This window comes from Echeneis naucrates, chromosome 2, assembly GCF_900963305.1.
Source record: "Echeneis naucrates chromosome 2, fEcheNa1.1, whole genome shotgun sequence".
NCBI lineage: Eukaryota > Metazoa > Chordata > Actinopteri > Carangiformes > Echeneidae > Echeneis > Echeneis naucrates.
Window position 1 is genome coordinate 12455801 of NC_042512.1, and position 22945 is coordinate 12478745.

A 22945-nucleotide genomic window follows, 5' to 3' on the forward strand; every position below is an offset into this window, starting at 1 on the left:
CTTCTTTTTCCTTTTTTAATGGGTTACTGAAAAGTTTGATGTGTTCACATTTTGTCTGGCAGTGCAGACAAAATAAATTGAAAGTGGTTATTTCCATCTTCTTATCTTATCGGGAGTATCATTTTTCAGTCTGTCCTCGAAACAGAAGTCATCTGGAGTCCTTGGTCCAGGAATTCAACATGGGGGCAAACACAGAACCTGCAGCATCTTTTATTCAACACAGGCAGACCCTGTTTATGCCCCGGTGGATCTTCACCATAAACTCTCTCTGAAGCCCCACGATGCCTGAAATATTGTGTTGTTGTATTAAAGCAAAGCTGCTGTGGTGCTCTGCGTTAGGGGGGCGTTATGTATACTCCCACACTGAAATCCATTCAGCTCAGCGGCTACCGCAATCTGTGTGTTTGCAACTCAAGATGGTGTATCACAGAAAAACTTGAATACTTCCTTACTCCTTAGCGTGTCCACCACTGGTCCATTTCAGTTTCTGAAATGAAATAACTAACAGAATCTCACAGTGACATAATTAAATAGAAAACTACATGACGTGAAATATTTTCCCCTCGTGTGTCCGCGTGTAACCGCTGTAAACTCAGCGTAAGTCTCAGGGGACACAGGATCCAGCAGAAAGGGAGACGCACACCTCTGGGCCTCTCTGAATAATGCAGTGATACTTTGTCCTCCAAAGTACTATCAGATGCATATATCATGGCGGTTCATTCATTAGGGTTGGATTATCTAGATTGCCTCCGAGCTCTTTCCTCTCTCCCCGTCTCTATTGATGCCTGTGCCGTGGCTGCGACTATTCCAGGCTTGTAACTCTGCTCTCCGTCTTTCGATCGTTCTTCCTCTCCTCCCTCATCTTAACCCCCGATCCTCTTTCAGGCAAACCACTTCCTCCAGACTGGAAATGTGGGAGAATTGCACCTTCGACACGACGGGGTGAGAGAGGAAGAGCTCAGATGAAATGTTGCACGGAGGAAACTCGTGTGTTAATTTTTCTTTTTCTTCAGGAAAACACTCCCTAGGAAGCGCTGGTGTGGCTGGTGAAACATGAACAATGAATATGCCATCATGGCTGGCTGTTGTGGGCCTTCCTCGATTCGACTGGGAATACGGAGCGCTCCCAGACCTGTTGTCGAAGGGAGGGAGGATGGGTGAGGCAAAAAGCCGCTCATCTGTTTCCTGACCAGCTGATTGAAAAGTAAAGCAGGGCTGAACTTCCCCAGTTTTTAGTCTCCACACAATCCTTCCTGCCACGCAACAGCAATAACTGCAAAACTCAGTCGTTTCTCCTTCAGGTGTATCCTTTTCCTTCTGACCTCAGTTGCCACAAACTGAATTCCCACATTTCAACAAGTTGACAGAAAAAGGTTTCTCTCACACCAAGTTAAGTTTGCGCAAGAATACGCAATACAGCAAAGTTCCCAAATTCCTCAAAATCCATTCATGTCATTATTGCTGACATTACGTTCACGGCTCGGCCCCAAGAAGTCAAATAATCCTCAATGTACATTTATTTTTTTTAAGAAGTAGTACTGTGTCGAAGATAAGTATATCACTGAAACAAATGAGTTTAATTTCTACAGTAAAAAAATTGACTGTTTAACAAGTGGAACTGTATATTGCAATGCATTATGGGCGAAAAATTAATTGCAATAATTATTCACAGGGAAATGAACTCATCAGAATAATTACTCAAAGCGTATGTTCACATTATCTTGCAGGATGGTTGTTTTCACTTAGTTCTGACTGTAAATGATACACATTACAGTTAAGTACTGTTAATAGAAGAATACGGACGTCCGTTTTGACTCGGCGTGTAATGTAGACATGTCTGTGTTACCAACAGGAATAATGTCTTTATTTGTGTGAGTGACTGTATTTCACATTTTATTTCTCTCAGCCGTGTTTTAGCTGCGTGCACCACAATCCGAAATGCCTCTGATACTGTCCACGCCGCCGGCATCTGCAGATGTAATTTTTGTGAGTTACATTCAGATTGCTGACCTTGTTATCCTCTTCTGAGAGGTTTGTGTGAGCCTGTGTGCTAATTCTCGCTGTGCTAAGTGGATGGTGAAACACTTGTGTTGTGGTTAAGCTCTGCTCATTGTATTTGTGTTTTATTTTTTTGGTTCTGTTTTCTCTTTTTTTTGTTCTTCCCAGCCCAGAGACGTACCAGTGCAGTGTGCCCATGAGAGGAACGCTATAGTAAGATTTCCTTGGCATATGAAATGAACTGCCCTTTAACTGTGGTGTCCCTGAATGTTCTTGTTCATTCAGAAAATGTACAGCCTTCAAGTCTCATCTACACAGAGATCCACTCGTCAGGCTACATTTACAAATCTGAAGGATTTCCTTCGACATTTAAAAACCCGTATACAAGCGGGCAGGAAAATAACATGTCCTTTTCAGGGTTGCGACATTGTTTGTTGAGGCGATGTTCTCATGGCAACGAATTGGATGCCGAGCACTCGGAGCCAAGTGGTTGTGGGTACACACCAGAACATTGTGGCTGGAATGGCAGCGTTTTCTCTCATGCTACTGCGTCTTCAATCTGGTGTACCAAGAAGAGGCGTCAAGCACACTGGAATTCATTCAAAGGTATGCGCTTGGAGGGGATGCTCGTGGATTCTTATTTTGTTACGTTTTCCATTCTGAATAACGTGAACACATGATGTTATTTTTATTCGACTCCCTGCATTTCCATCGTGTTGCGTTGCAAAGCCGCTTTCTGCTTCAGCTTGCGGCACATCTGCAGTGAAAGTACATTTTTGTTTTGCATATTTGGAACGCGCACAAGCTTGTCTCCACAACTTGATGGGTTCTGCTGTCTCTCGTAAACAATGTGTCTCATTAAGTGTCTTTTTCTCTGATTTCTCTGACTTCAGATGCTTCATCGGGATCAACCCAACCTCCGGCCGAAAGACGACAAAGTGGATCAGCCCAAGAAGTGGGAAGACGAAACAACAGCGTAAACCTTCAGGCCTCTGGACTTCTCAGAAGATTAATGGACTGAATGGCTTCGAGCCTGTCGCAAAAGAAAGGACAATGGCACACTGTATTTCATTAAAACAGAAGTAAGTGATATATTTTTGTGACTCAAAGTGTAAAATAGTTATTCATTCCAAAAACCATCAGTCATTCAGAGTGTTCGGTCATTAATGTGGGTCTCCCAGTCCCTCTGCTCTGCAGCAAATGGGGAAGAAATGTGCGGGGTTCTCCCTCCTGATTGGCTGAAAGAGGGAGCAGGATACAGGAAATGACTTTTCTGTTTACTGCAGAGTGGAGGATCCATGTTCACCTTCATTACTCTAAATCACATGCAAATGATGTATAGACTTTAGTTCATAAAAAAGAAAGTTTCAGTACATTTCATACCCATACTTTGTTTAGTCTTAAATGTTTTTTTGGTTTTTTTTTTGTTGCAGCACTGACTTTCATGTTGTGTTGACACATTTTGGATTATCAGTATCAGAATGTGCTAAATGTGGCGAACAAAGATTAACTGTAAAAGCATTCTACAATAAGATACTGAATTATGAATGCAAAATAATGTAGTAAACTGACATACAATTAATGGCTGTTTCTAAAATACAATTTATATACAGCAAAGAACGGAAAAAGTATCCAATAATATTCCATTATTAACACTTTTACAGCACTTTATGGGCAACTTTTTTTGCCTGGTGTTTACGTAAATTCTACAGGAAGTTCATTACATTGTAGTTTGTTAGCCCCAGTTTGTACCTGTTGGTGGCATATGTAATCATGTACTCTTTATATGAGGAAACAGCTCTGAACTTGTGTGTATTTTTCTGTGGACTAAAAACAACTCTCGCGTCTCGTGTCAAGCTGACAACACGACAAAGTGTGCTTTTGAGTCTCCAGGAAGCAGGGTGAAAGAATTAGCATGTCTCTCTCTCTCTCTCCCCTTCTTCTCTCCTTTGTCTCTGCTCCTTTGGCCTGTTCTTACTGCTCCTATCTCAATTTGCTTTTCTGAGCCCACATGTGAGTTTACACAGGCTTCTGTGTATGTATGAGTAATTACTGGGCAGAGGGAGAGGGAGGGGAAAAATTTCCCTGTGAACTTTTTCTTTTCTCCTCCTCTTTCCTGCAGCCGCTCTTGCAAAAACCCAGAGAGCCGGACAGACAAAGAGAAAACCTCTACATCTCTCTTCCTCACCTTCTCACAACTCTCTGTTTTCCTCCACCCGCTTCCTCAGCCCTTCTGGTTCACCTCACACAATAGACTACCCCCACTGAGCAACAGCCTGAAGGGAAAACAAAGGGAGGGGGGGGGGGGTGGTTCAGTTTCTGTACAACAATGGAAATTCAATCAGGAAATGGAGAGGAGGTGGCGAGCACAGTGCCGGCGACCTCGGGGTCTGTTTCCCGTAGTCACTGCGGGCCGCAGGTAGAGGCATCAGACAGTCCAGTGCTGAGAGAGGACCTGCAGGCTGCAAAGAGGATTGAAAGGTTTTCCATCCCACTTGATAGTCTTAAGAGGATGTTTGAGAAGCCTGCTGCGGCAAATATGGTAAGTACTACCACTGTGAATTTTCATGGTGTGAACTGTAGATTTTACTGCCCAGCAACTTTTCCCCTTCTCTCCAGGTAACCGCCGCTCTGCACTTTTGTGCTGAATGTGTCAGATAGATGAATGGGTGTGATGCAGTCTGCATTTCAATAAATAAGAAAAACAACAAAAAACTTTGAAGGAACTTGAAAGTGTAAAGTTAGTAGTGGTGACATGACTGAGGCCAACACATATTTTGTGAAACTTTTCTGAAAGCTGTACTTTTTCTTCCTAACGTAATGACTTTAGGTATTGATTAACTTGTGGCATATTTCTGGATAATGAGAGACTGAGAACATTTTTTTTATTTTTTCAGTTCTACATTAGTTTCTGGATAATTCACTCACTGGCAATTAGCTCTTTTCTGTCATTTACTTTGGTGGAAAACACTGACAGTATGTGTCTGCTGACGGCAAGGCGGGTGGTTTTCACTCTCCTGCTTTGTTTTTCCATCCCAGCTGGCTTCTGTGAGAGGAAAATTTAAGTCTGTTGGAAGTGAAGTGGGTTATTATGACAAAACCTCCCTTTTACCAAATGGTTGATGAGGCAGGGAGGTCCAGATGACCTACTTTCTGCTCCTGATGTTGACTTGACCCATCAAAATGTTCTAATGACACTGAACTCAGTGATGGTGTGTGGAAACTGCTTTGTTTAAACTATCCGAACTCTTAAAGCTATATCTCAACGTGGTTTGTTGCCAGTTTGATCAGAGAAGTGTAGTTCCCACTTTGTGCCAGTGCAAACTGGTGGCACAGACACACACCAGCTGCATGTGTGCAGTGCCACCGGCTGATATCTGACACCCTGTTATTTAAGACCTATTTCGGGGAGCTTTATGCTTAAGCAGGATTTTAAAAATAACCCTGTAATTGGTATGTCGCCTGCTGCTGGAAGCTGCGTGAAACTTCTCCGTCAGGCCAGAGCAGAGAGAGAGAGAGAGAGAGAGAGAGAGAGAGAGACGGAACTATTAGAATCAAATCACATCTGGCTCCAGAGATGAAAACATTTTTCAGATTACTGTGGTTAATGAGCCGCATCGCTGAAGCCAAGCTTGCATCTTCTGAGGTTTTTCTTTTTGCTTTGCAGTCCAGCTCATATATATTTATTTTTTTGTCACCAGACATATGTTTGGACTGCTGCGGTTTTCGTGTCAGAACATGGGAGGGTTTATTCTGACTGTTTTACATTCCACTGTGTCTCATTGATCATTAGCTATCCTGTTTACCCCCAGCTTTTTCATACACAGGGGCATTAAAACAGCTGTGCTGCATATTTTTATTTTAGTAATGGTTCAACTGATTGTGTGTAACGAGAAATGGGTCACTCCTAGTGACAAACCCAGAGAGAATTAACCAACAGACTCAACAATTTTTCAGGTCTGCAGCTTTTGTGTTTTGGCTGTGTAACCTGTCTGGAGTCTGGCTGTTCTTTCCTCCTTTTGCTGCTTTTGTGAAAACTTCTCACCGCCTGCATCACATAAAATTAGCAAATAAATTGAACACTGTGGTGCATTTCGTCGGTGGAGACAAAAAACAGAGCTAATACTGTATTAAATTCTCAGTTGGCCAGATACACAACTCCAAATGTTCCCAGTATCTGCTGCATGTGTAAATATATATACTATATCAACTCAAGAGGTGTTAATGGCCTAGTATTGTTATTCATTGCTGGTCTCCAAGTTTCCCTTCCTGTCAAAATGCCTGCAAAATGACAAGTTTCCTTCTATTCTCCTTCTGAATCCTCACTCTTTTGACCCGTGGGAGAGAAAGTCATTTATCTGGGTTCTTAGATAACAAGCTGTACAGCTGGTCAACATGTCTGCCACAGGCTGGCATTGCAACACAGGCTGTATCTTGGAATTGTATCATGAGTGATTACAGTCTGTTCCTATCTTTCCTTGAAAAAAAAAAAAAAAAAAAAAAGGCTGTAGTTAGTGTTAATGGAGCATATGGGCAGTGTTCCCAGAGTCCCATACAGAGGAAGGGACTAGAGCTCTGCAGCAGCCACCTATAAAACATGACCTTGTCTCCAAGTTGGTAGGCTGAGCTTAATATTTGATGACACACCGTATTTTCCTTACCATGCCCAGTTAATTTATTATTATTTTATTTTTTTAAATGCTGGAGTGTCTTTGGACGCTGTCACCAAATACTGATGTATTCCCAGGTGGTCTCTCAGCTATGGCCAAAATCCTCAGCATCACAGGGAGAGGTGGAGAGGCGGGTGGTGGTGGTGGTGGTGGTGGTGGGGGGGGGGCAGTCCATGTTTCCAGCAACCGCAGATGTGAAGTGATGCAATGGTTTATCTTGAGTGCAAAGAGCGTGTTTTTCCGCTTGTGTGGCTGGATGAAGCTCCAGGGAACCCGGCTTGTGTTTACAGCATCTGTCTGACCCTGCGGTCATGACCGTGTGTGTGTGTGTGTGCATGAGGGAGAAGGCACACACTGATGCATGAGACAGATGAGGTGATCTTGGGCTTCTGTGTCACATCTTATGCAAGAAGGTGGTGGTGGTGGTGGGGGGGTCATTCTTCGAAGCCCACACACACTTTCCATTAATTTCCATGCATTACAAATACGCACAAAAATAGGCTACTAATCAGGGATGTTGAACATTTGCACTTTTCATTATTTTGTTCAGGCTCATTAAGATGTTCAAGCATAAATTAGGGCTTACATAATTTGAGTATTTGTAATGTGGGTGCTCACTCAGGTTGTGGGGGCTCCTGTTGGCCAGCGGGTGGCAGTATAGCATCTGGGAGGTTGAGAAAGCAAAGTTAGTGTGTACTCCAATGCGGAAGAGAGGAAGGATAGATTCCACAGACTTAATCAGGAATGTATTACAGTGAGACAATTGCTAATCACCTGGTGTTAATTGGAGTTGATGTCTAATGCCTGGAGGTTTTTTTTTTAAATGGCTGCTCTCTTGTGTCAGGAGCCAGTCAGATTATCAGGATTTGCATAACTGGCAAAATATCTAACTGTAGTGTTTTGGTAAATTTAACGCAGCATAAAGGAAGTTAAAAGGATTTTGTACGGTGGGATTAAAGCTGGTCATGCAGGATGAGGCAGCAAAATGAGGGTAACTTTTTTTTAATTTCTTTTTTTTTAGGGCGATGACTCGCGTGTCCACTGAATGAGTGGTCTACATAAATGCAGACATTGACACTGGCGGTCTGGAATGTCCCCTTGGTTCTTCTCTCCTTAACTCACCCTCTTCTTTTTGTGTGTGTCTGGCTGGAGTGAAAAGAGACATTTCCAAACGTGTATCCATATTTTCTGTACGAAGCTTCCAAATGGGCTGTTTTCAAAAGGCACCATTCAATCTTCAAGACACTGAATGGAGAAATGCGTTTGGCTTTTCATATGATTCATTTCAATCGCTCTCTCAAAGTCACCTTTCTGCAGCTTTTGTGTGGAGATGTGGTGAATTTTGCCCCCCCCAGCTTTTGGCCCAATTATGAGCTATGAAAACAAATCAATCAACAGGCAACAGTCTTCCTAAACATACTTAATTAAATGTTAAATAAATTAAGTGTCTCGCTGAGACATTGATCCGGACCTGATGAGGACGGCTGCGTCCTCATCAGGTCCGATGAGCCCGTAAAAATTCCATTAACTTTTACCAGGCATCTCTTTCGTCTCAGTTTCACAGATTCAAATCTTTTAATGGAGCTGGCAGCAGGGCCGTGTGTGTGTGTGTGTGACACATCGCTAGTCTGCTGTGTGATGATGACTTGTTGCTCACAGCTTTGGCTCTGAGAATAGTCACACTGCTACGTGTTCTGTCAAACATAGCACAGGAAACTCCCTGCTTCATTTGGCTCATTCAGTTGTTGTTTGCCTACCTGCCGTTTATTTTGGTTATGGATTTGATGAATTGAAACACACACAAAAGTCTGCTCTGTGCTGCTGCCAGTGCCTGTTAGGACTGAACCTTTTTTTTTTTTTTTTTTTTCCGGGGCTATTGTGGTAACATGTGCACTGCAAAGAATAAAAATCCATTCCCATAGCTGGGTAACGAATGCATATCTCTGGGCCTTTTTCCATCGAGATTGATGCGTGACTCAGACTGTCTTTTCTGCAGCACAGTTTGACACCCACAGCCCCACCAGAGCATATGTGTTCAACAATTAGCCAAAAACCTCAAGGCTTACTGTTTCAATCATTCATTGGAGCTCCGGCATGATGCTGTTGCGAGGGCAGCACCACGCCATCTCGCTTCTCTGCCATTCATCATTGCCAGGGCAAGAAAAGAAAGGTCTCTTCAGAGAAATATCCCAATGCAAATCCTTGTGGTTGTACTCATAAACCAACGCTGAATCATTAAACCCGCTGACTTGATCTGTGAGAGACGTTGAAATGAAAGAATGAAGGATCATATCTAAAATTGCATAAATTATCGAAATACTTAAAAATAAGGTCAATCAGTGTATTCCTGGCCTGTATTTTAAGCTAACAGGCAGACGATGATAAATTCTGCACATTTGATGCAAATGTGCTCCATTCTTTTTGCTACCATCTCCAGGTACGGGCCTAAGTACGCTAAGTACTAAGAATTTTGATTATCATCTTGGCGCGGCATAATTTTTTCAATTACCTCCAAATTCATACAATGGAGCTTGATGGCAGGGTCGTTAGTTGTGCTGCAGATATTCGGTAATAAAGCAGATTGCGCAAATTCTAATTTGAGCTCCCTAAAGGCAGGAAGCAAAAAGCTGAGAAAATTATTAGAAGTCATCATTTGGGGACAATGAATGTCTCTGCTAACCGTGGCAGCTCTTTATTTTGCAGTAATTTCCGAGGAGGCTTCCTTATATGACCAAAACTGAGAAACACTGTGACAAAGTGCGGGTGTCCTGAGTCTATTAGTAGTGGCTGATTTCCAGAGGAAATTTCCTCAGAAAGCTCTCCCAAGTATTTGAAATTAATCAAGTGCAATAATTGTATGTGACCCTATAATTAAAATCAAGTCTCAAAGTTATTATAGTTCAAGGAAAAGGATGAACCCGTATATATTTAATCCTCGATGTTTTATCTCAAATGCAAATGTTAAGCCCGGGGTTCCAAATAAGCCCCAGGGAATGTGTTGAAGGAGTCTCACACTTGTTATACTTGAATTCACATAAAAGTCACTGTGCTAAGGTGACATGAGGTTGGTCCACCTTGATGAGTTTGTGTTACATACAGATAATTATAGACTAAAACGCCCCTGAATATAAAAGAGGTATGTAGAGTGTCAGCCGATGTCAGATCCTTGGTTCAGAGTATATTTGGAGAGGCTGAAAACAGAGCCAAGCGACTTTGGAGTCGTCATGTATAAATAGTGGTGCCTGGTGATGTTGGTATTGCTCACTGAGCATTCAGAGAGCGGGGCGCCTGATGAAAGAGACTGAAATATGATTTACATTCAGCGAACATGGGGCCACATTGTGAAAGAGAGCGCTGAGAGCGGATGGGAGGGGAAGTCAAAGGGTAAGGAAGATGAAGATGGATTGGATAGATGATAGAGACTCGGAGTGAGTCAGCAGGGGAGCATGGAAGGAGGGGGGATTAAGAGAGAGAATCCAAACGAAGATAGAGTTCATATTTTAGCTGGTAAAGCAGCTCGCTATCTGATTAGCAAATTATATTCATGTTTTCATAATGACAAGCTTCATTGCGCCCCCCCCAACTCCCGAGCTGCTCAATTACTGATGCTCTGTTTTTCTCTTTCACATTTTCCTCGGTTTCCTTTTTTCCCAACAGCTTTCTCTCCTTGCAGATGAGCAGATGTCTGTCAGGGTTAAGTCCGAGTGAGGATCACTGATAATCAGCCGGGAAAGGCCCAGAATACAGGATGAGCTCTGCCATGGGCCACAAGATACAGACACGAAGTGTACAGCATACAATACTGGCACCACTGGCTCAGATCATGCAGTGCCTTGTTGTTGTTGCTCTGTCTGAGAATGAACATTGTTTGTGAAACCAGCACTAATGTTCATATTAAATAAAGGCAGAGCAGGTCCACCCTGTTTTAAGGACAGATGTTTTTGCAGCCAAGCTGTGACACTCCAAATCATTGGCTGCGTGTCTGCTGCTCTCTAGATCTGGGTCAAATTTGTTTTTTGCAAATGGACCCAGTTGGGCAAACAAATTCACTCCCTCTTAAAAACAGCTCCCACCCCAGAGTGTGTCTGAACGAGGCAGTTGGCTCCGTAGAAGTCTGGTAGAAATGCAGGGTGAAAAAAAGGAAGATACCATAAGGCCTGAGAGAGGTGAAATTAATCACGACATTTTTGCAAAATGCTGCGGTTATCCATCCTCCATTGTTTGGAGCTCTCCAGTTTTCTGTCTACCAGGTAGATTTGCGTCCGCCATGCAAATTTGTGGGTCAAGTTTCGCCCAAGCCAAATGAAAAATGTGTGTGGATTCACTTCAGCCCTGTGGGCGTGTTCGCTCATCATGGGGATTCTGCTGCAATAAGTCAGTTTTGCTCAGAAATTTCACTGGGCCTTAAGAATTACTGGAGCATAGAGTTTGCTCAGGCAGAACACTTAAGTCGCCCTGATATTAGCTGAGTAGCATCAGCTGTTTCGTTTATGCTTCACCACTGGCAGCTTCACCAGCTGTGTTTCCATCAGCTGACTAGTAATGCTCCATCACATTCATGCAGGTACGGCGTACGGCGCACAGCCCTTATCATGTGCCGCTTGGTTTGCCGCTAACACATTCATGCTGTTGATTTAACTGTCGTGCTGTTCATGCATATGCATGTTGAAAGGATTAGTTGGCTGATTGTCACTCAAACGGCCAAATTGATCATTCATAGCCGTTTAAAACTCAGCCATTCGTTAATATCCCGTGTGTGGGGAAAGCTGGCCCCCACGAGGTGCGTTAGTAATTCTAAAAATAGCATCAACCCCTCCAGTGAGGAGGCTCAGTGGCCAGTAGCTGACAGCTATGGAGTTGGGCAGATCCCAGGTGTAAATGTGCGAGGATCAAACTGTCAAGTACGTGAAGGTGAGCTCTGGCATGGGCACACTGTCAGTTTCGATGTGTGAGGTTTGATTTTTTTTTTTTTTTTTCAGATGCCCTTTTGAAAAACGCAGAACCCAGATGAAGTAAGTTGACTGTCAAAAATCAGTCAAGATCTGAACGCGCCTGGATGAAATATTTCACTGTAAGTCCCGATTCTGCATGTTTTGAGGTTGAGCAAATAGGACGGTTTGGGTGTTGACCGATGGCACACAATGACCAACGTGCAAGAAAGCACCGTTTGCTGTTCGCTAACTCTACTCTACAGTTTGAACTGCTTTGTGAGACAGGAGCCCAAAGGCAAACAAAGTTAAGATAACAAATTTGATGGTGACCTTTAATAAGTCTGTTACATTGGAGAACTTCAACTTGAGATTTATGTTTGAGGGAGAAGGGAAAGAAAAAAAAAGTTAGTGGATGTGATAATTACCACAGCAACGAAGTAAATGAAGGAAAGGAAGAAATGTTCTTCAGCATGAGTCACTTTATACTTATCCTTGTTTCTTTTATCAAGGAGCACTGCTGCGACAAAGGTCTCTCTGTATCCTGCATGTTTAGTATTGTAACCATGACAACCAAGGCCCAGTTCATATCGGCAGCGTTGGTGGCATCAGAGGGATGGAATTAACGACCTGTAAGACTGTTCAAATTGGAGGCTGTTTTTTTTTTTTTTTTTATTATTATTATTATTTTTATTTATTTTTTTTTTTTAAATTGTGCACATACAGCAGCCAGCCCCTTTCTGGGATGATGGCACAGTTCAGATAATCCAGAGTTCATCTAAATATATCAGTCTCACGTGTTTTGTTATTTGTCACGAAGTTGCAGGTTTGAGAGTGAAAAATGAATCTGAAACCACTGCACAGTTCATCAAACGGATGCGGGAGAAGGGAATTTTGACAGGAAACCACCACAAATGCCGCGGAGGGAAAACTCTGACAAAGTATTGCATCATGCACACCAATAATGAAAAAACAAAACGACCACACAGTCTTTCCCAGCAGCACTGGGCAGGAGGAAAACATATCATGCAGTTATGTGTCCAAAAACAGCAGCGTCTCTGCCCTCAGCTCACGTTTCAGGACAGTTTTTGGTACCGGAGAGCTGCAGTATTGAAACGGCACGACGCTTGATTTTCTTGTCCCCATAAATGTGAGTCGTATCTCCCCGTTGTTTTGTTCTGGCTCAGTATCAGTCTGGTAGTTTTGTCTTTTTTGTTTGTTTGGGTTTTTTTTTTTTTTTTGTTTGTTTGTTTGTTTGTTCATTTCCTCTGCTCGTCTCTCTTTTCGCTGTGACTATTGTCTGTCGTGTTTGGCCTTTAGTTAATCCTTTCTGCCTCAGTCGGGCTTGGTAGAAAACTTCAAATTACTGTCACGAATCAGCCACCCCTCTCCCTCCGACATCATGCAGTCTAACTCTTTTTACGTTGTTCGTCTGGTTTATTTTCTCAATCTGACTGTTTTTCCACCCTATTCAATACCTTTCCCGTTCACTTTTTCACCCAGACTCCTGAATGCCCATGGCCCTTCTCTCTCTCTCCTCTGTCTCTGGACCGTGTCTCTTTTGTGCTATGTCTGCCCATGAGTGCTTGAAATATTGATGTGGGTGGTTCTGTTCCTCTGTTTAGTCATAATAAGGACAGTCAATAGAGGATTGAAAACAAAAAGGAAGAAAAACATTGTTTTTGCACTTCTGCTGGATTTCAAAAGGGAACACTTGCAGCAGAAGACACAAACAAAAGACAATGTAAGAGAGAAAGCAGCTGCCACAGAGGAGACAGTTGAAGTGGAAGCAAAGATGGGATTAAAACTGAGATGACCTTCAAATCAACATGGTTGTGTGATGTCAAAGGAGGAGGGGGATAATAGAAATAGAAATAGAAGATGGTTGGCTATTGGCCTTAGACTGAAATTAAGAGATATATATGAATTAGGAGAACAAATCAAAAAGCAGTGAATACAGCTTATAGTGTCAAAAAGACAAGAGGCGCCATATAAATGTAGTCAATAGACAATTTATCTGTTTTTTGAAGTTATGTGTCATATTTTTATAATGTCCAGATTTATTTTGGTGGCACTCATGTGCCCCTTTGTTTCTATGGCCCTGACTTCCTGCCCTTGTTTCCCACCATGCTCTAGTTGTTCCCTGCTGTTGTCTCGTTTCTGACTTTTTGCTCGAGTCCCGGAGAATATTTAGCTTTAGTTCACTGGATTTGTTTGTGAGTCTTTCTAACCTTTTTGTGTGCTGAACTGTTAGAACATGAAGCACTGTTATTGGTTATTTAGCTATGATCACCTGCAATATCCTATACTTGGTCTGCATGATCTGTGTTGATGAACTGCTTCAGTAGATCAGTCTTCATGTTCTGTCTAATGACAAGAGATTTCCCTGCAGCAATATTTCTTGAATCAAGGACAGAGAACTTTAAAGGAAGGAAAATAGGAATCATACTGATATATCTCCTTTTGTTGGTAACTAGGTTGACTCATAGGGGGTCAAAAACATCAGGAAAATATATTTGCCGAGCAGTAATGAAATTGTCTGCAAACACTGATTGTTTCATTGTGATGATAGCATTGATGCTGAGAGTATCAAAGCTGTCTTGCTGGCATTAAAAGGAAAGAATGAAAGTAAAGATGGGGTGGATCGATTTCTTCCATCTTTCTTCTTTGTTATCAGGAATATAAACGGTTTTTACTGAGATGCTTGCCTGGGTGACTCTTGTTTACCAGGGTTATTGTTTAAGTTCCTGCAGAACATTATGCACAATTTTCATCTCCTTGTCGGTCTCTTGATGTCCAGAAGAAGAAAAAAAAATCAAAAAGGAAATAAGTAATTTAAAAGGTCGTTTTAAGCCAAATATATATGTAAATTTTTTTTGAGCTCAATAAAATATTTTAATAGTGAAGACTTTTTTTTTTTCCCCCCCCACAGCTGAACCCTGAAAGATAATTTTCTTTTTTTTTATTTTTGTTCTCTTTTCTCTCAGCAGCTGTCCCGTTCAAGATGATGACCAGCTACCTCATATAATTAACAAAGACTCGGGCACTCATGCGTTCATCCACTCATCTATTTATTCACACAGCCTGCAGGCCGAGGCATTGCAGCGCGCAGCCAGCTGCAGCCGCCACAGCTGAATGTCCGAAGCAAAAATCAAACTGTTATCGAACTCGCAGGACTTAAATTATTCAAGGTGTGTATTATTTGGGTGCCAGAGGAAAAAGTTCAAAAACACCATTTCAATTCATCCTTGAGCTGAGTTCACTCACCAAAAGGATTAAAGGACGGCTCCATCTCTCAACCTAACACTATTTGTTAGCCAATCAGAAACGGAGTAGGGCGGGTCCTCCCGATGCAAATATAGCATTTAAATTTACCGTCATTTTTGTATTTACTTGTTTTTGGGGGTAAAAGTTAAATATCCACACTGATCAAAAAGGTAAACGTCCCCCTTTTTGTCTGCCTGAAATGGTTTGGTCCACTTAGGCAGCACCGTTAGCCTGCTAGCTAGCCATGCTAACTTGGCTACAGTAATGTACAGTCATGCTGTCTAAAGTTAAAAGAACATCTGTTCTTGGAAAAAGAAAGGAGAGAGAGGAGAGGCAAAGGAAATGGTTTCATGATGTGATCCAGTTTTTCTTCAAAGGAAGGTGAGCAACCTTCAGTGTGAGTGGTAGAAATTCCCCTGTTAGCTGCATCTCCATCGTGAAATGAGCTACAGATTAGCCCACATTTAATCAGCAGGTGGATGTTTATCAAGATATTCATATATTCAATATGCATTTATTAAATATTTAGCATTTTTAAATTAACTATAGTTCTAATTAACGCATAAATGCTACCTTTAGTGTGTGTTTTCACACACAATTGATTATGTGATCGTGTTGTGCGAGTCATGAACGAATCGTTCAATACTCGAATCACTTTACTGACTCATGAAGCACGATTCTTGGTCCCCACTGACTCATCCACTGACTCATCCCTGCTGCCACGAGTTCGTTGCACAGCTAACTGAAGACACCAGTCAGTATGTCATTAGTGTGAAACTGCTATTCCAACAGCATTTGAGTCATTGTGATTGCGGCGAAAGCAACAGTTCATGTTTTTTAACTGAGCTCCCCGTTTCCCCTGGCAAACCGTCACTATTTCCTTCCCTGCTGTGAACAAAGGAAAAACACAAAACACAAGACTCACTAAGCTCACAGTACGCAGCGTCAACACGCACGAGTCGTTAACCCACCCCTCCCTCCGGGTGAGCTACAAATGGCTGCAGCTCACGAAATACTCGAGCCATAAAGATGAACGTGCCACTCACTGGCACACCCCCTCCCTCCTTGCGAGCTGAATGACGCCAGCTCGTGGTGTGCAGCCTGCTGGCGCTGACCTGTATGAGCGACTCAACCCGAGCTTGGGAGAGGGGCTGCCGCTCCGCACGACTGGGTAGCTGAGTCGGTGACTCAAATGACTCAAAAACTCGATTCACTTTGGTGAGTGACTCATTTAAACTTGATTCAGTGAAAAGAATCGAGCTTACCATCAGCAATATGTGATAATATTTTCAGTGACATGTTTGGCAACGCCCCGCTTGATTTTTCTCAGCTCACTGGAGTTTCTGTCCAGCCCGTGTGGGGCCACAAGAGATTTTTCACATCAAACGGAGTTTGAATCATGACAGGTAACATTTATGCTGCTGTAACTGCTGTACCAGGCTCTCTTGTGGTGTTCAGACTGTAAACACAAGGCAGGAGCATTCCGGTTTCTGGGATCTTATCTTCACAGGTGTCAATGTTTAATCGTGTGCTGCATTGGGAATGTCACTCACTTTCATGCTTTCATTCTGCTTCAGGTATTTTTGACTTCTTGGCAAACTGCTTTTGAGTGGTTGCTTGCTGGAGACGAGTCCGAACCAACTGGTTGCCTGGGTCAGACTCAGTGATTTGTTTATCGTTGTCAAGTTTCATGAGTCATGTTTGAGAGCACTTGTACGTCATGCCAGCCAACACATAAGGCAGCTTTCACAGCCAGAAGTACTCATTCCAAGAGCTGTCGGAAGGAGAGTGCATGTGTGCGCTGTTTGCTAACAAAAGATTTAAATTGTGTGATCATGTCCTGTTTTCCTTCCAATTCTGGTCCTCGGCTGGGCAGTAAATTATCAGCATTTAAAGCACAAATTCTTCTGCAAAAGCCTCCAAGCTTAAATGGAAGCTGGGACAGATCTTGGGAGCTCTGAAAACATAACCCAACAAACCATTCACCTGCAGGACAAACAGGAAAACAAATCAATTGCAACCCAGAGGCCCGTCTTCACCAAGACTGAAGGATGAAGCCAAAAAACAGCATTGGCAAGCTGGTGATAGGGGAGCAGTCAATTATCAGCCTCAAAACAGGTTTTTAGATGGACATGTCTTTCTTTATCTACAGTCTATAGCCTCAACACGAAAAAACAAAAAGGACGAAGAGAAGGAGAAGAGTATAGGAAAAGAGATGGCGGGGAGGAAGAACAGGGAGCAATCCCAAAATGAGATCTGTTTAAGGAGTACATCTGATTGAGGTGGCCGACCTCACTTCTTCAAACTGTCACATCTAACATTGAACCTGCCGGCATCATCGATTTGAGCTGTGGCTGAAACTTCATCAAGTCTACTCAAAACACTTTGAGGAATTTCCAAGTTATTTTCAGATAGAGGAAAGATGCACAATAGCTCTATGATCAGTCTCATTCAGACTCAACATAACTGGTAATCTTCCCAGAATGCATTGGGCATAATCATTCCGGCCTAATTTTGGGTAATTTACAACACTAAATTAGATTATGCCTTTCAAAATATAAACAGTGCATATGTGCGAAAAAAAAAAACTGAAAATGTTCAGGTGAAAGCAGCATCACACTGTCAAAATGAACAGTTAGATCTTTACAGCTGAGTTCCTCTCACCCAACTGGCATACTTGCCTCTGTGGGTGGAAAAAATTCAACCTTAGGGCTCAGTTTTTGACTAATTGACTTATTAAGAGTGACATTTTTAAACAGAGGATGACACGGAAGGAGGACAGATGGAGGAGGTTTGAGGAGGGAGAGGCAGACAGACGTCCACAGAGACCCCAGAATGCACGAAGGCGTGCAATTAAAGTCCCACTGGTGGAGGCACCAGCTTGTTAGAGGACGAAACATCCACAGCTGACATTAGACGATCAGTGTAAAATGTTAAGTTCCCTGCATGTGTGACAGCGAGCTCATAGTTTCCTGGATTGCGCTAAGCTCCGGTGATGTCTCGCTCTAATAGGCAGCAATGTGAAGGTGGAGGGTATCACCTCCCCAGGCTACCAGTGCATGCGTTGCTGTTCCCATGGTTTCACCATCACGGGTCTGACTGTCCTCCTCCATAGGCGTCTGTCATGTATGGAAGGCTCCCAGATGGCCCGCACTGATTTCATTAGCCCAGCTTCTTTTAAGAAGATCCAGTGATTTTTTTCCTTTTTTTTTAATTTCACATGGATAATCTCTGGCGACAGGCATGTACATTTAGACAGACTTCACTGAGCGCTGTCCCTTATTAACTCCGCCAGTCTGTTGGCGATATGTAGAGACTCCCCCACCACCCCCACTCCTCCTTCCCTTCTTCCTCCCACCTTCCTCTCTGGCAGTCTGAGGCAAGTCGAACATATGGCGGGGACTCGAAGCTAGATAGCGTTTGGTGATGGTTGCATAAGACACTGTGATGTGCCACTACTCCTGGTCATCCACATACTGTAGCTGTTATTGTAAATAACAGCAGCACTCAGTTCTGATTGGGAGAACGATGTCACAAAATATCTCGACAAACTGCAAATCAGCTGTCACTTTCATGACTCTGGAATTGACTAATATGTATAATTAACTGGTTTCAGTATAACGTATATAAAAAAAAAAAAGCTCAAATAAGACAAAGTGTCCATGAAGTGCTATTCTATAATTGTATTTTACCTGTTGCCTGTCAATCATACCTACTTAAATCAAGTTTGATGTGTTGCAACTGATGATATTCTCTTCAAAATTCACTCCCTCGGTCTTGGATTGTAAAAACAAAAATTACAGCACATTTCGAGTCTTTCCTCGCAGACTGGCTGCTTTCGTTGCCTTTTGAAAAATATGGTCTCTTTTAGGGAAAAATAACTGTGCCTTTAAGCAGTAACGTTAATAAGGTTTGGGTAGTTTCCAATTCTGCTAGCTCAAACTCCAAGTTTTCTTCTCTGTCTGTGCCAAACACAGGTTCTTATTTTAAGAAGTAAATTAAATTTGAACATGCATGAATACTGGGAAAAGAAAACAAAACAAAACAAAAACCAAACAACATAATTTTGTGTTTTTTGAGCCAAATACTGCATTTTATACAGTCAGTGAGATTATCTCACGTCAGGCTCTGGATTTGAGGGCTGAGGCTACTCAGGGAGTTTTGGTTGTGCGTTTTTGCAGCATGTGTCGTTCTTTGCCTGGTTTCAACATACTTTAGTTATTGTACTGTATGTGTACACAAACGGCCTTTCAATTAGATTCTATGTTGGTACATCTACAACTACACAATATTGATGTGCACAGAGAAAAAGACTCACAGTATTTTCACACCCACACAAGAAATGTGGTCATAATTAACCACACAACTGAAGAATAAACAAGCTAACTGGAAAACAAAAAGGGATGAATGTTTCAGGCTTTTTAATGGCTTTCAGTCAGGCAAACCCAAACCAACACAATTGCACACATTTTTAGCACACTGGCCTCAAAGACATCCTCACCGCTCGGGCACTTAATCATCCCCAGAGTAAATAACCTGTTGTCGAAAAATCCTCCGTTTAATATCAGCAGTCAAACACAGGGAGCCGAGGAGCTGCAGGGTGGACCGTGTGCGTTTGCTCACTTATTTGAGCTTCATTCAATGTGAATGCCACTTCAGCGAGAGAGCGAAAATAACAGTTGACAGAAAGGGAGAGATTATGTTTTCGCTCCCGCCTTACAGCTGTGCGTGTATGTGTGTAATGCTGTCGTAAAGTATGCAAATGACCGTGATGCATTTCGCTTAATGGGATTTTTGAAGACAGTGTTGTGTCCTCTTCTGGTGCATTCTTGAAATAATGGGTGACACCTTCAGAGAGAGAAGAAAAACTGATTCATGTGCATTTGTGTGTGTGTGTCATGTGATTTTCGTGTTGCATGCTTGTTGTCACTCTGCGTTGATGCCAGGGAAGAAGCTGTCAAAAAAAAAAAAAAAAATGTTACAGGGAGAATTTGATTTGCATGTTATGGGGAATATTTGATTTGCAAATGGGGGGAAAAAAAAAAAAAAAAGCCAAAACAAAACCCACATGCCTATATAAACAGACAGACACAGGTGTGTTTGCTTCCTGTGGGGGTGATTTGCAACTGAATAGGAGTGTTGCACAGGCTGACTGTTAAGTTTTGACAAAATGCTTTCAGGGGAAAAACAAGCCTGTATGTGCCAAGGACACATCATTTACCAATGTTCTAGCTTTTATCAATTGAAGCCTGTGAAAACCCCTTTAGTTACAGATAGAGTGGTGCGATTAAAATTCAACTAAATGCTGTTTGCACTAGCTGCTCACAATGTGTTCAAGGTCATTTCTCTTTCCACTTGTGCGCACGTGTACGTGTGGGTGTGTGCAGACAAGAAAATAGTAACAAACTTCCAACGGAATCCGCAGCTTGAACATCACCAGAGCCTTGACGCCATCACTTCTCATTCTGAATCGTGCATGTGTTGGTGTGTGCGCAGGCAATGCAGCTACAGGTAGCTGTTTGTGACGCACGACTGCAGCATCACCTTTGCACCTCTTGCTGAAAAAACACAGGTGTTTCCTCTGATAGCTCTCTCTGATCTCTCACCAGGAAGCGACACCTGTCCACACTTCCCCATCCAGAAGAGCGATGTCCAGTCCAGATCGCGGGATGGCTTCACCTCAGGACGCCGCTCCTTGTGAGTATTTTCTTGCTTTTTCATTCGGGAATTGTATTTGTAGTCCCCCCCAGAGCAGGGACTTTTCAAAACACTTCAATGCAAAAACATCAGATATGTTTCAACATTTAAGAGCCAGCCTGGCTCTGTGATTGCACCATGGTTACACGAGTCTGTCGGGCAAACAACCCGGGCTGCAGCATGCTTAATGCAATGTTTTGTCCCATTTGTCCAGTGAGATAAACTTTTGGCAGAAAGGAGCTTTTGAAAACGAGATTGTTCTTTGCCAGATAAGGCTGCCTCCCCAGCTCCTTTTTTTTTTTTTTTTTTTTAATGGGAAGCTTGTGGCTCTCTAGATACTGTGCTTCCATTACTCTGATAGAAAACTGCACTGGCTACCTCCAGTTTGTTTTCCTCTGATGCTGATAGCGCTGTTCACAGATGGAGCTTGCAGTGCAAGGTTCAGTTCTTTCTTTGCTGCGAGGAGGACAAACAAATTGAAGCAAGCAAGTTGGAAGGTATTGGTGCCACAATTTCAGTGAAACTTCGAGTTGAGTTGGAAGGTTGCGGTCACTAAACCGACGAGAGCAACCACCGGGCCCCAGCTTCGGAAAGAGTTTAGAAAATGAAGCAAATTCCCAGAGCTGTTACCAAAATAATCTGAAAGCAAAAGTTTAGTCCAACACAGAAGGATGCACCACCAAGTCAACATTTTATTTTCTTCCCTTCCATTTATTGGATGCTGTCAATTGAGGGGTGACCGGAAACGACAAATAGATTGAGAATGAAAAAGAAAAGCCCCCTAGAGCCAGAGATTTGTGTGTCATGGTCAGTGCCTTGATGGGAGGCCACCAGAGCATCCAGTGATCACCACATATTTTAATGGGAATGAACATCATCTGTGTCCAGCAAAGAGCACGAGATAACCATTTATTGGTTGTGAAGGAGCTTTCTTTGGTGTCTCCCCTGGTTTTAATCCTCTGGTCTGGTTGTTACTGAGAGCAGGAAACCTCTGTGGAGAATTTGGCTCCCAGTAAAAACCTTGAGTGAGTATATTGCACGAATCAAAGGTGTGTAGTCCATGATGTTCAATAAAGCCAACCCGCTTCTTTTGTGGATGTATTCATTTATTTTTTGTCTGAGAAACATCAAAATTGTTCTGTTAGCTTGGATTCTGGTCTCATTGAATTTCACATAAGTGGTCCTGTGATTTGTCAGAAATATTATTCATTGCTGCTTTAATTTTCACCGTCTCTGAATCTCTTTGTTTTAATCTGGTTGTGTTATAGTTTTCTTTCTTTCTTATTTATTTTTTGCAACTCAAAAGCCTTTAAACTTGAATGCCAATCATGGAAATTTAAAAGAAGCCAGAGCGTGATTGTAGAAGGTGAGAATCTAAAGCGATGGAGGTGCTGAAAATAAGTGTTAACCACATGCTCGTGAACACAACCATGAATGTTCACACACGCCATATTCAGACTGAGAGCGTCTCCATCTATACCTGTCATCAGTCTGGGCTTTTGTGTCGGCCTGCGCCTGTACACCACCCCGCCGTCTCTGAAATTGGAGCTTGCTGACGATCTATGTTGACCCGACTGAGCGACAAGCTTTTGTCTTCGCTGACAAGTTGTCAGTGACGGCACGGCGCAGTCTTCACCGGGTCAAATGAATGACAGCGGTGGCAGGTAGGATTCAGGAGCCGTTCCCTCCAAAGCCACAATCTTTAAATACAGCAGGATGTAACTGCACTTTAAACAGATGCAAAGCTCACCTCTAAATCTCCACGCCGCTGCTGGTTCTAAATAGACATCCTTGTTTACTTGTTTCCTCTCCTATTACAAGAGATTACATGTGTGTGACTGGCCTCTTTGCAATGCAAACACAATACTACAAGCTTATTTAAAGCTTTGTAGATGTAGTTTTTATATATATATATGATACTCACAGAACAATACCTATGTTTGTGACTTCATATGTAAACATATATTAATGGTATATTTTTCAATTCCAACAGACATATGCCAGTTGGTGGAGGATTTTCCAAAATGGCCTTTTTGTTTTAATTAATCTCCGCCCACATTTGGCTGCCAAATGATGATGTCTTTATAATCTTATCCAGAGGATAAACGGCTTTTCTTTTTGACTCCCTCAGTCGATGTGTCGCTATGACACATAAATGATATCTTTATATTGGGAATTTGAAGATGGAGGTTTGATGTGAAGCTGGTTCCTCCAAGGTAAACTGGCACTTTGTCTGCGGCTTGTGTAATAAATGTTCAGCGAAATATGTAAAGTGCTTCTCTGAAATCCTTGACTTTTGAAGAGTATGTTTTTTTTTTTTTTTTAACCTCACCAGGTAAAGAATTTCCTTTTAAGTTGACCGTTTTATCTCGATTACACTATAAT

The 22945-nt window shown here is 42.4% G+C and overlaps 1 protein-coding gene across 2 annotated transcripts in view; it reads left to right on the plus strand.

Moving 5' to 3' along the window:
• Positions 1-4132: 4132 nt before the first annotated feature.
• Positions 4133-22945, plus strand: part of xirp2a (xin actin binding repeat containing 2a) — a 47262-nt gene continuing 28449 nt past the window's right edge. For both annotated transcript variants that reach the window (XM_029516492.1, XM_029516501.1), the window contains exons 1-2: positions 4133-4540; positions 20473-20560. In XM_029516492.1, coding sequence (XP_029372352.1) covers positions 4328-4540; positions 20473-20560 — 301 coding nt within the window. In that variant the 5' untranslated portion in view covers positions 4133-4327. The remainder of the gene's footprint in view (positions 4541-20472; positions 20561-22945) is intronic.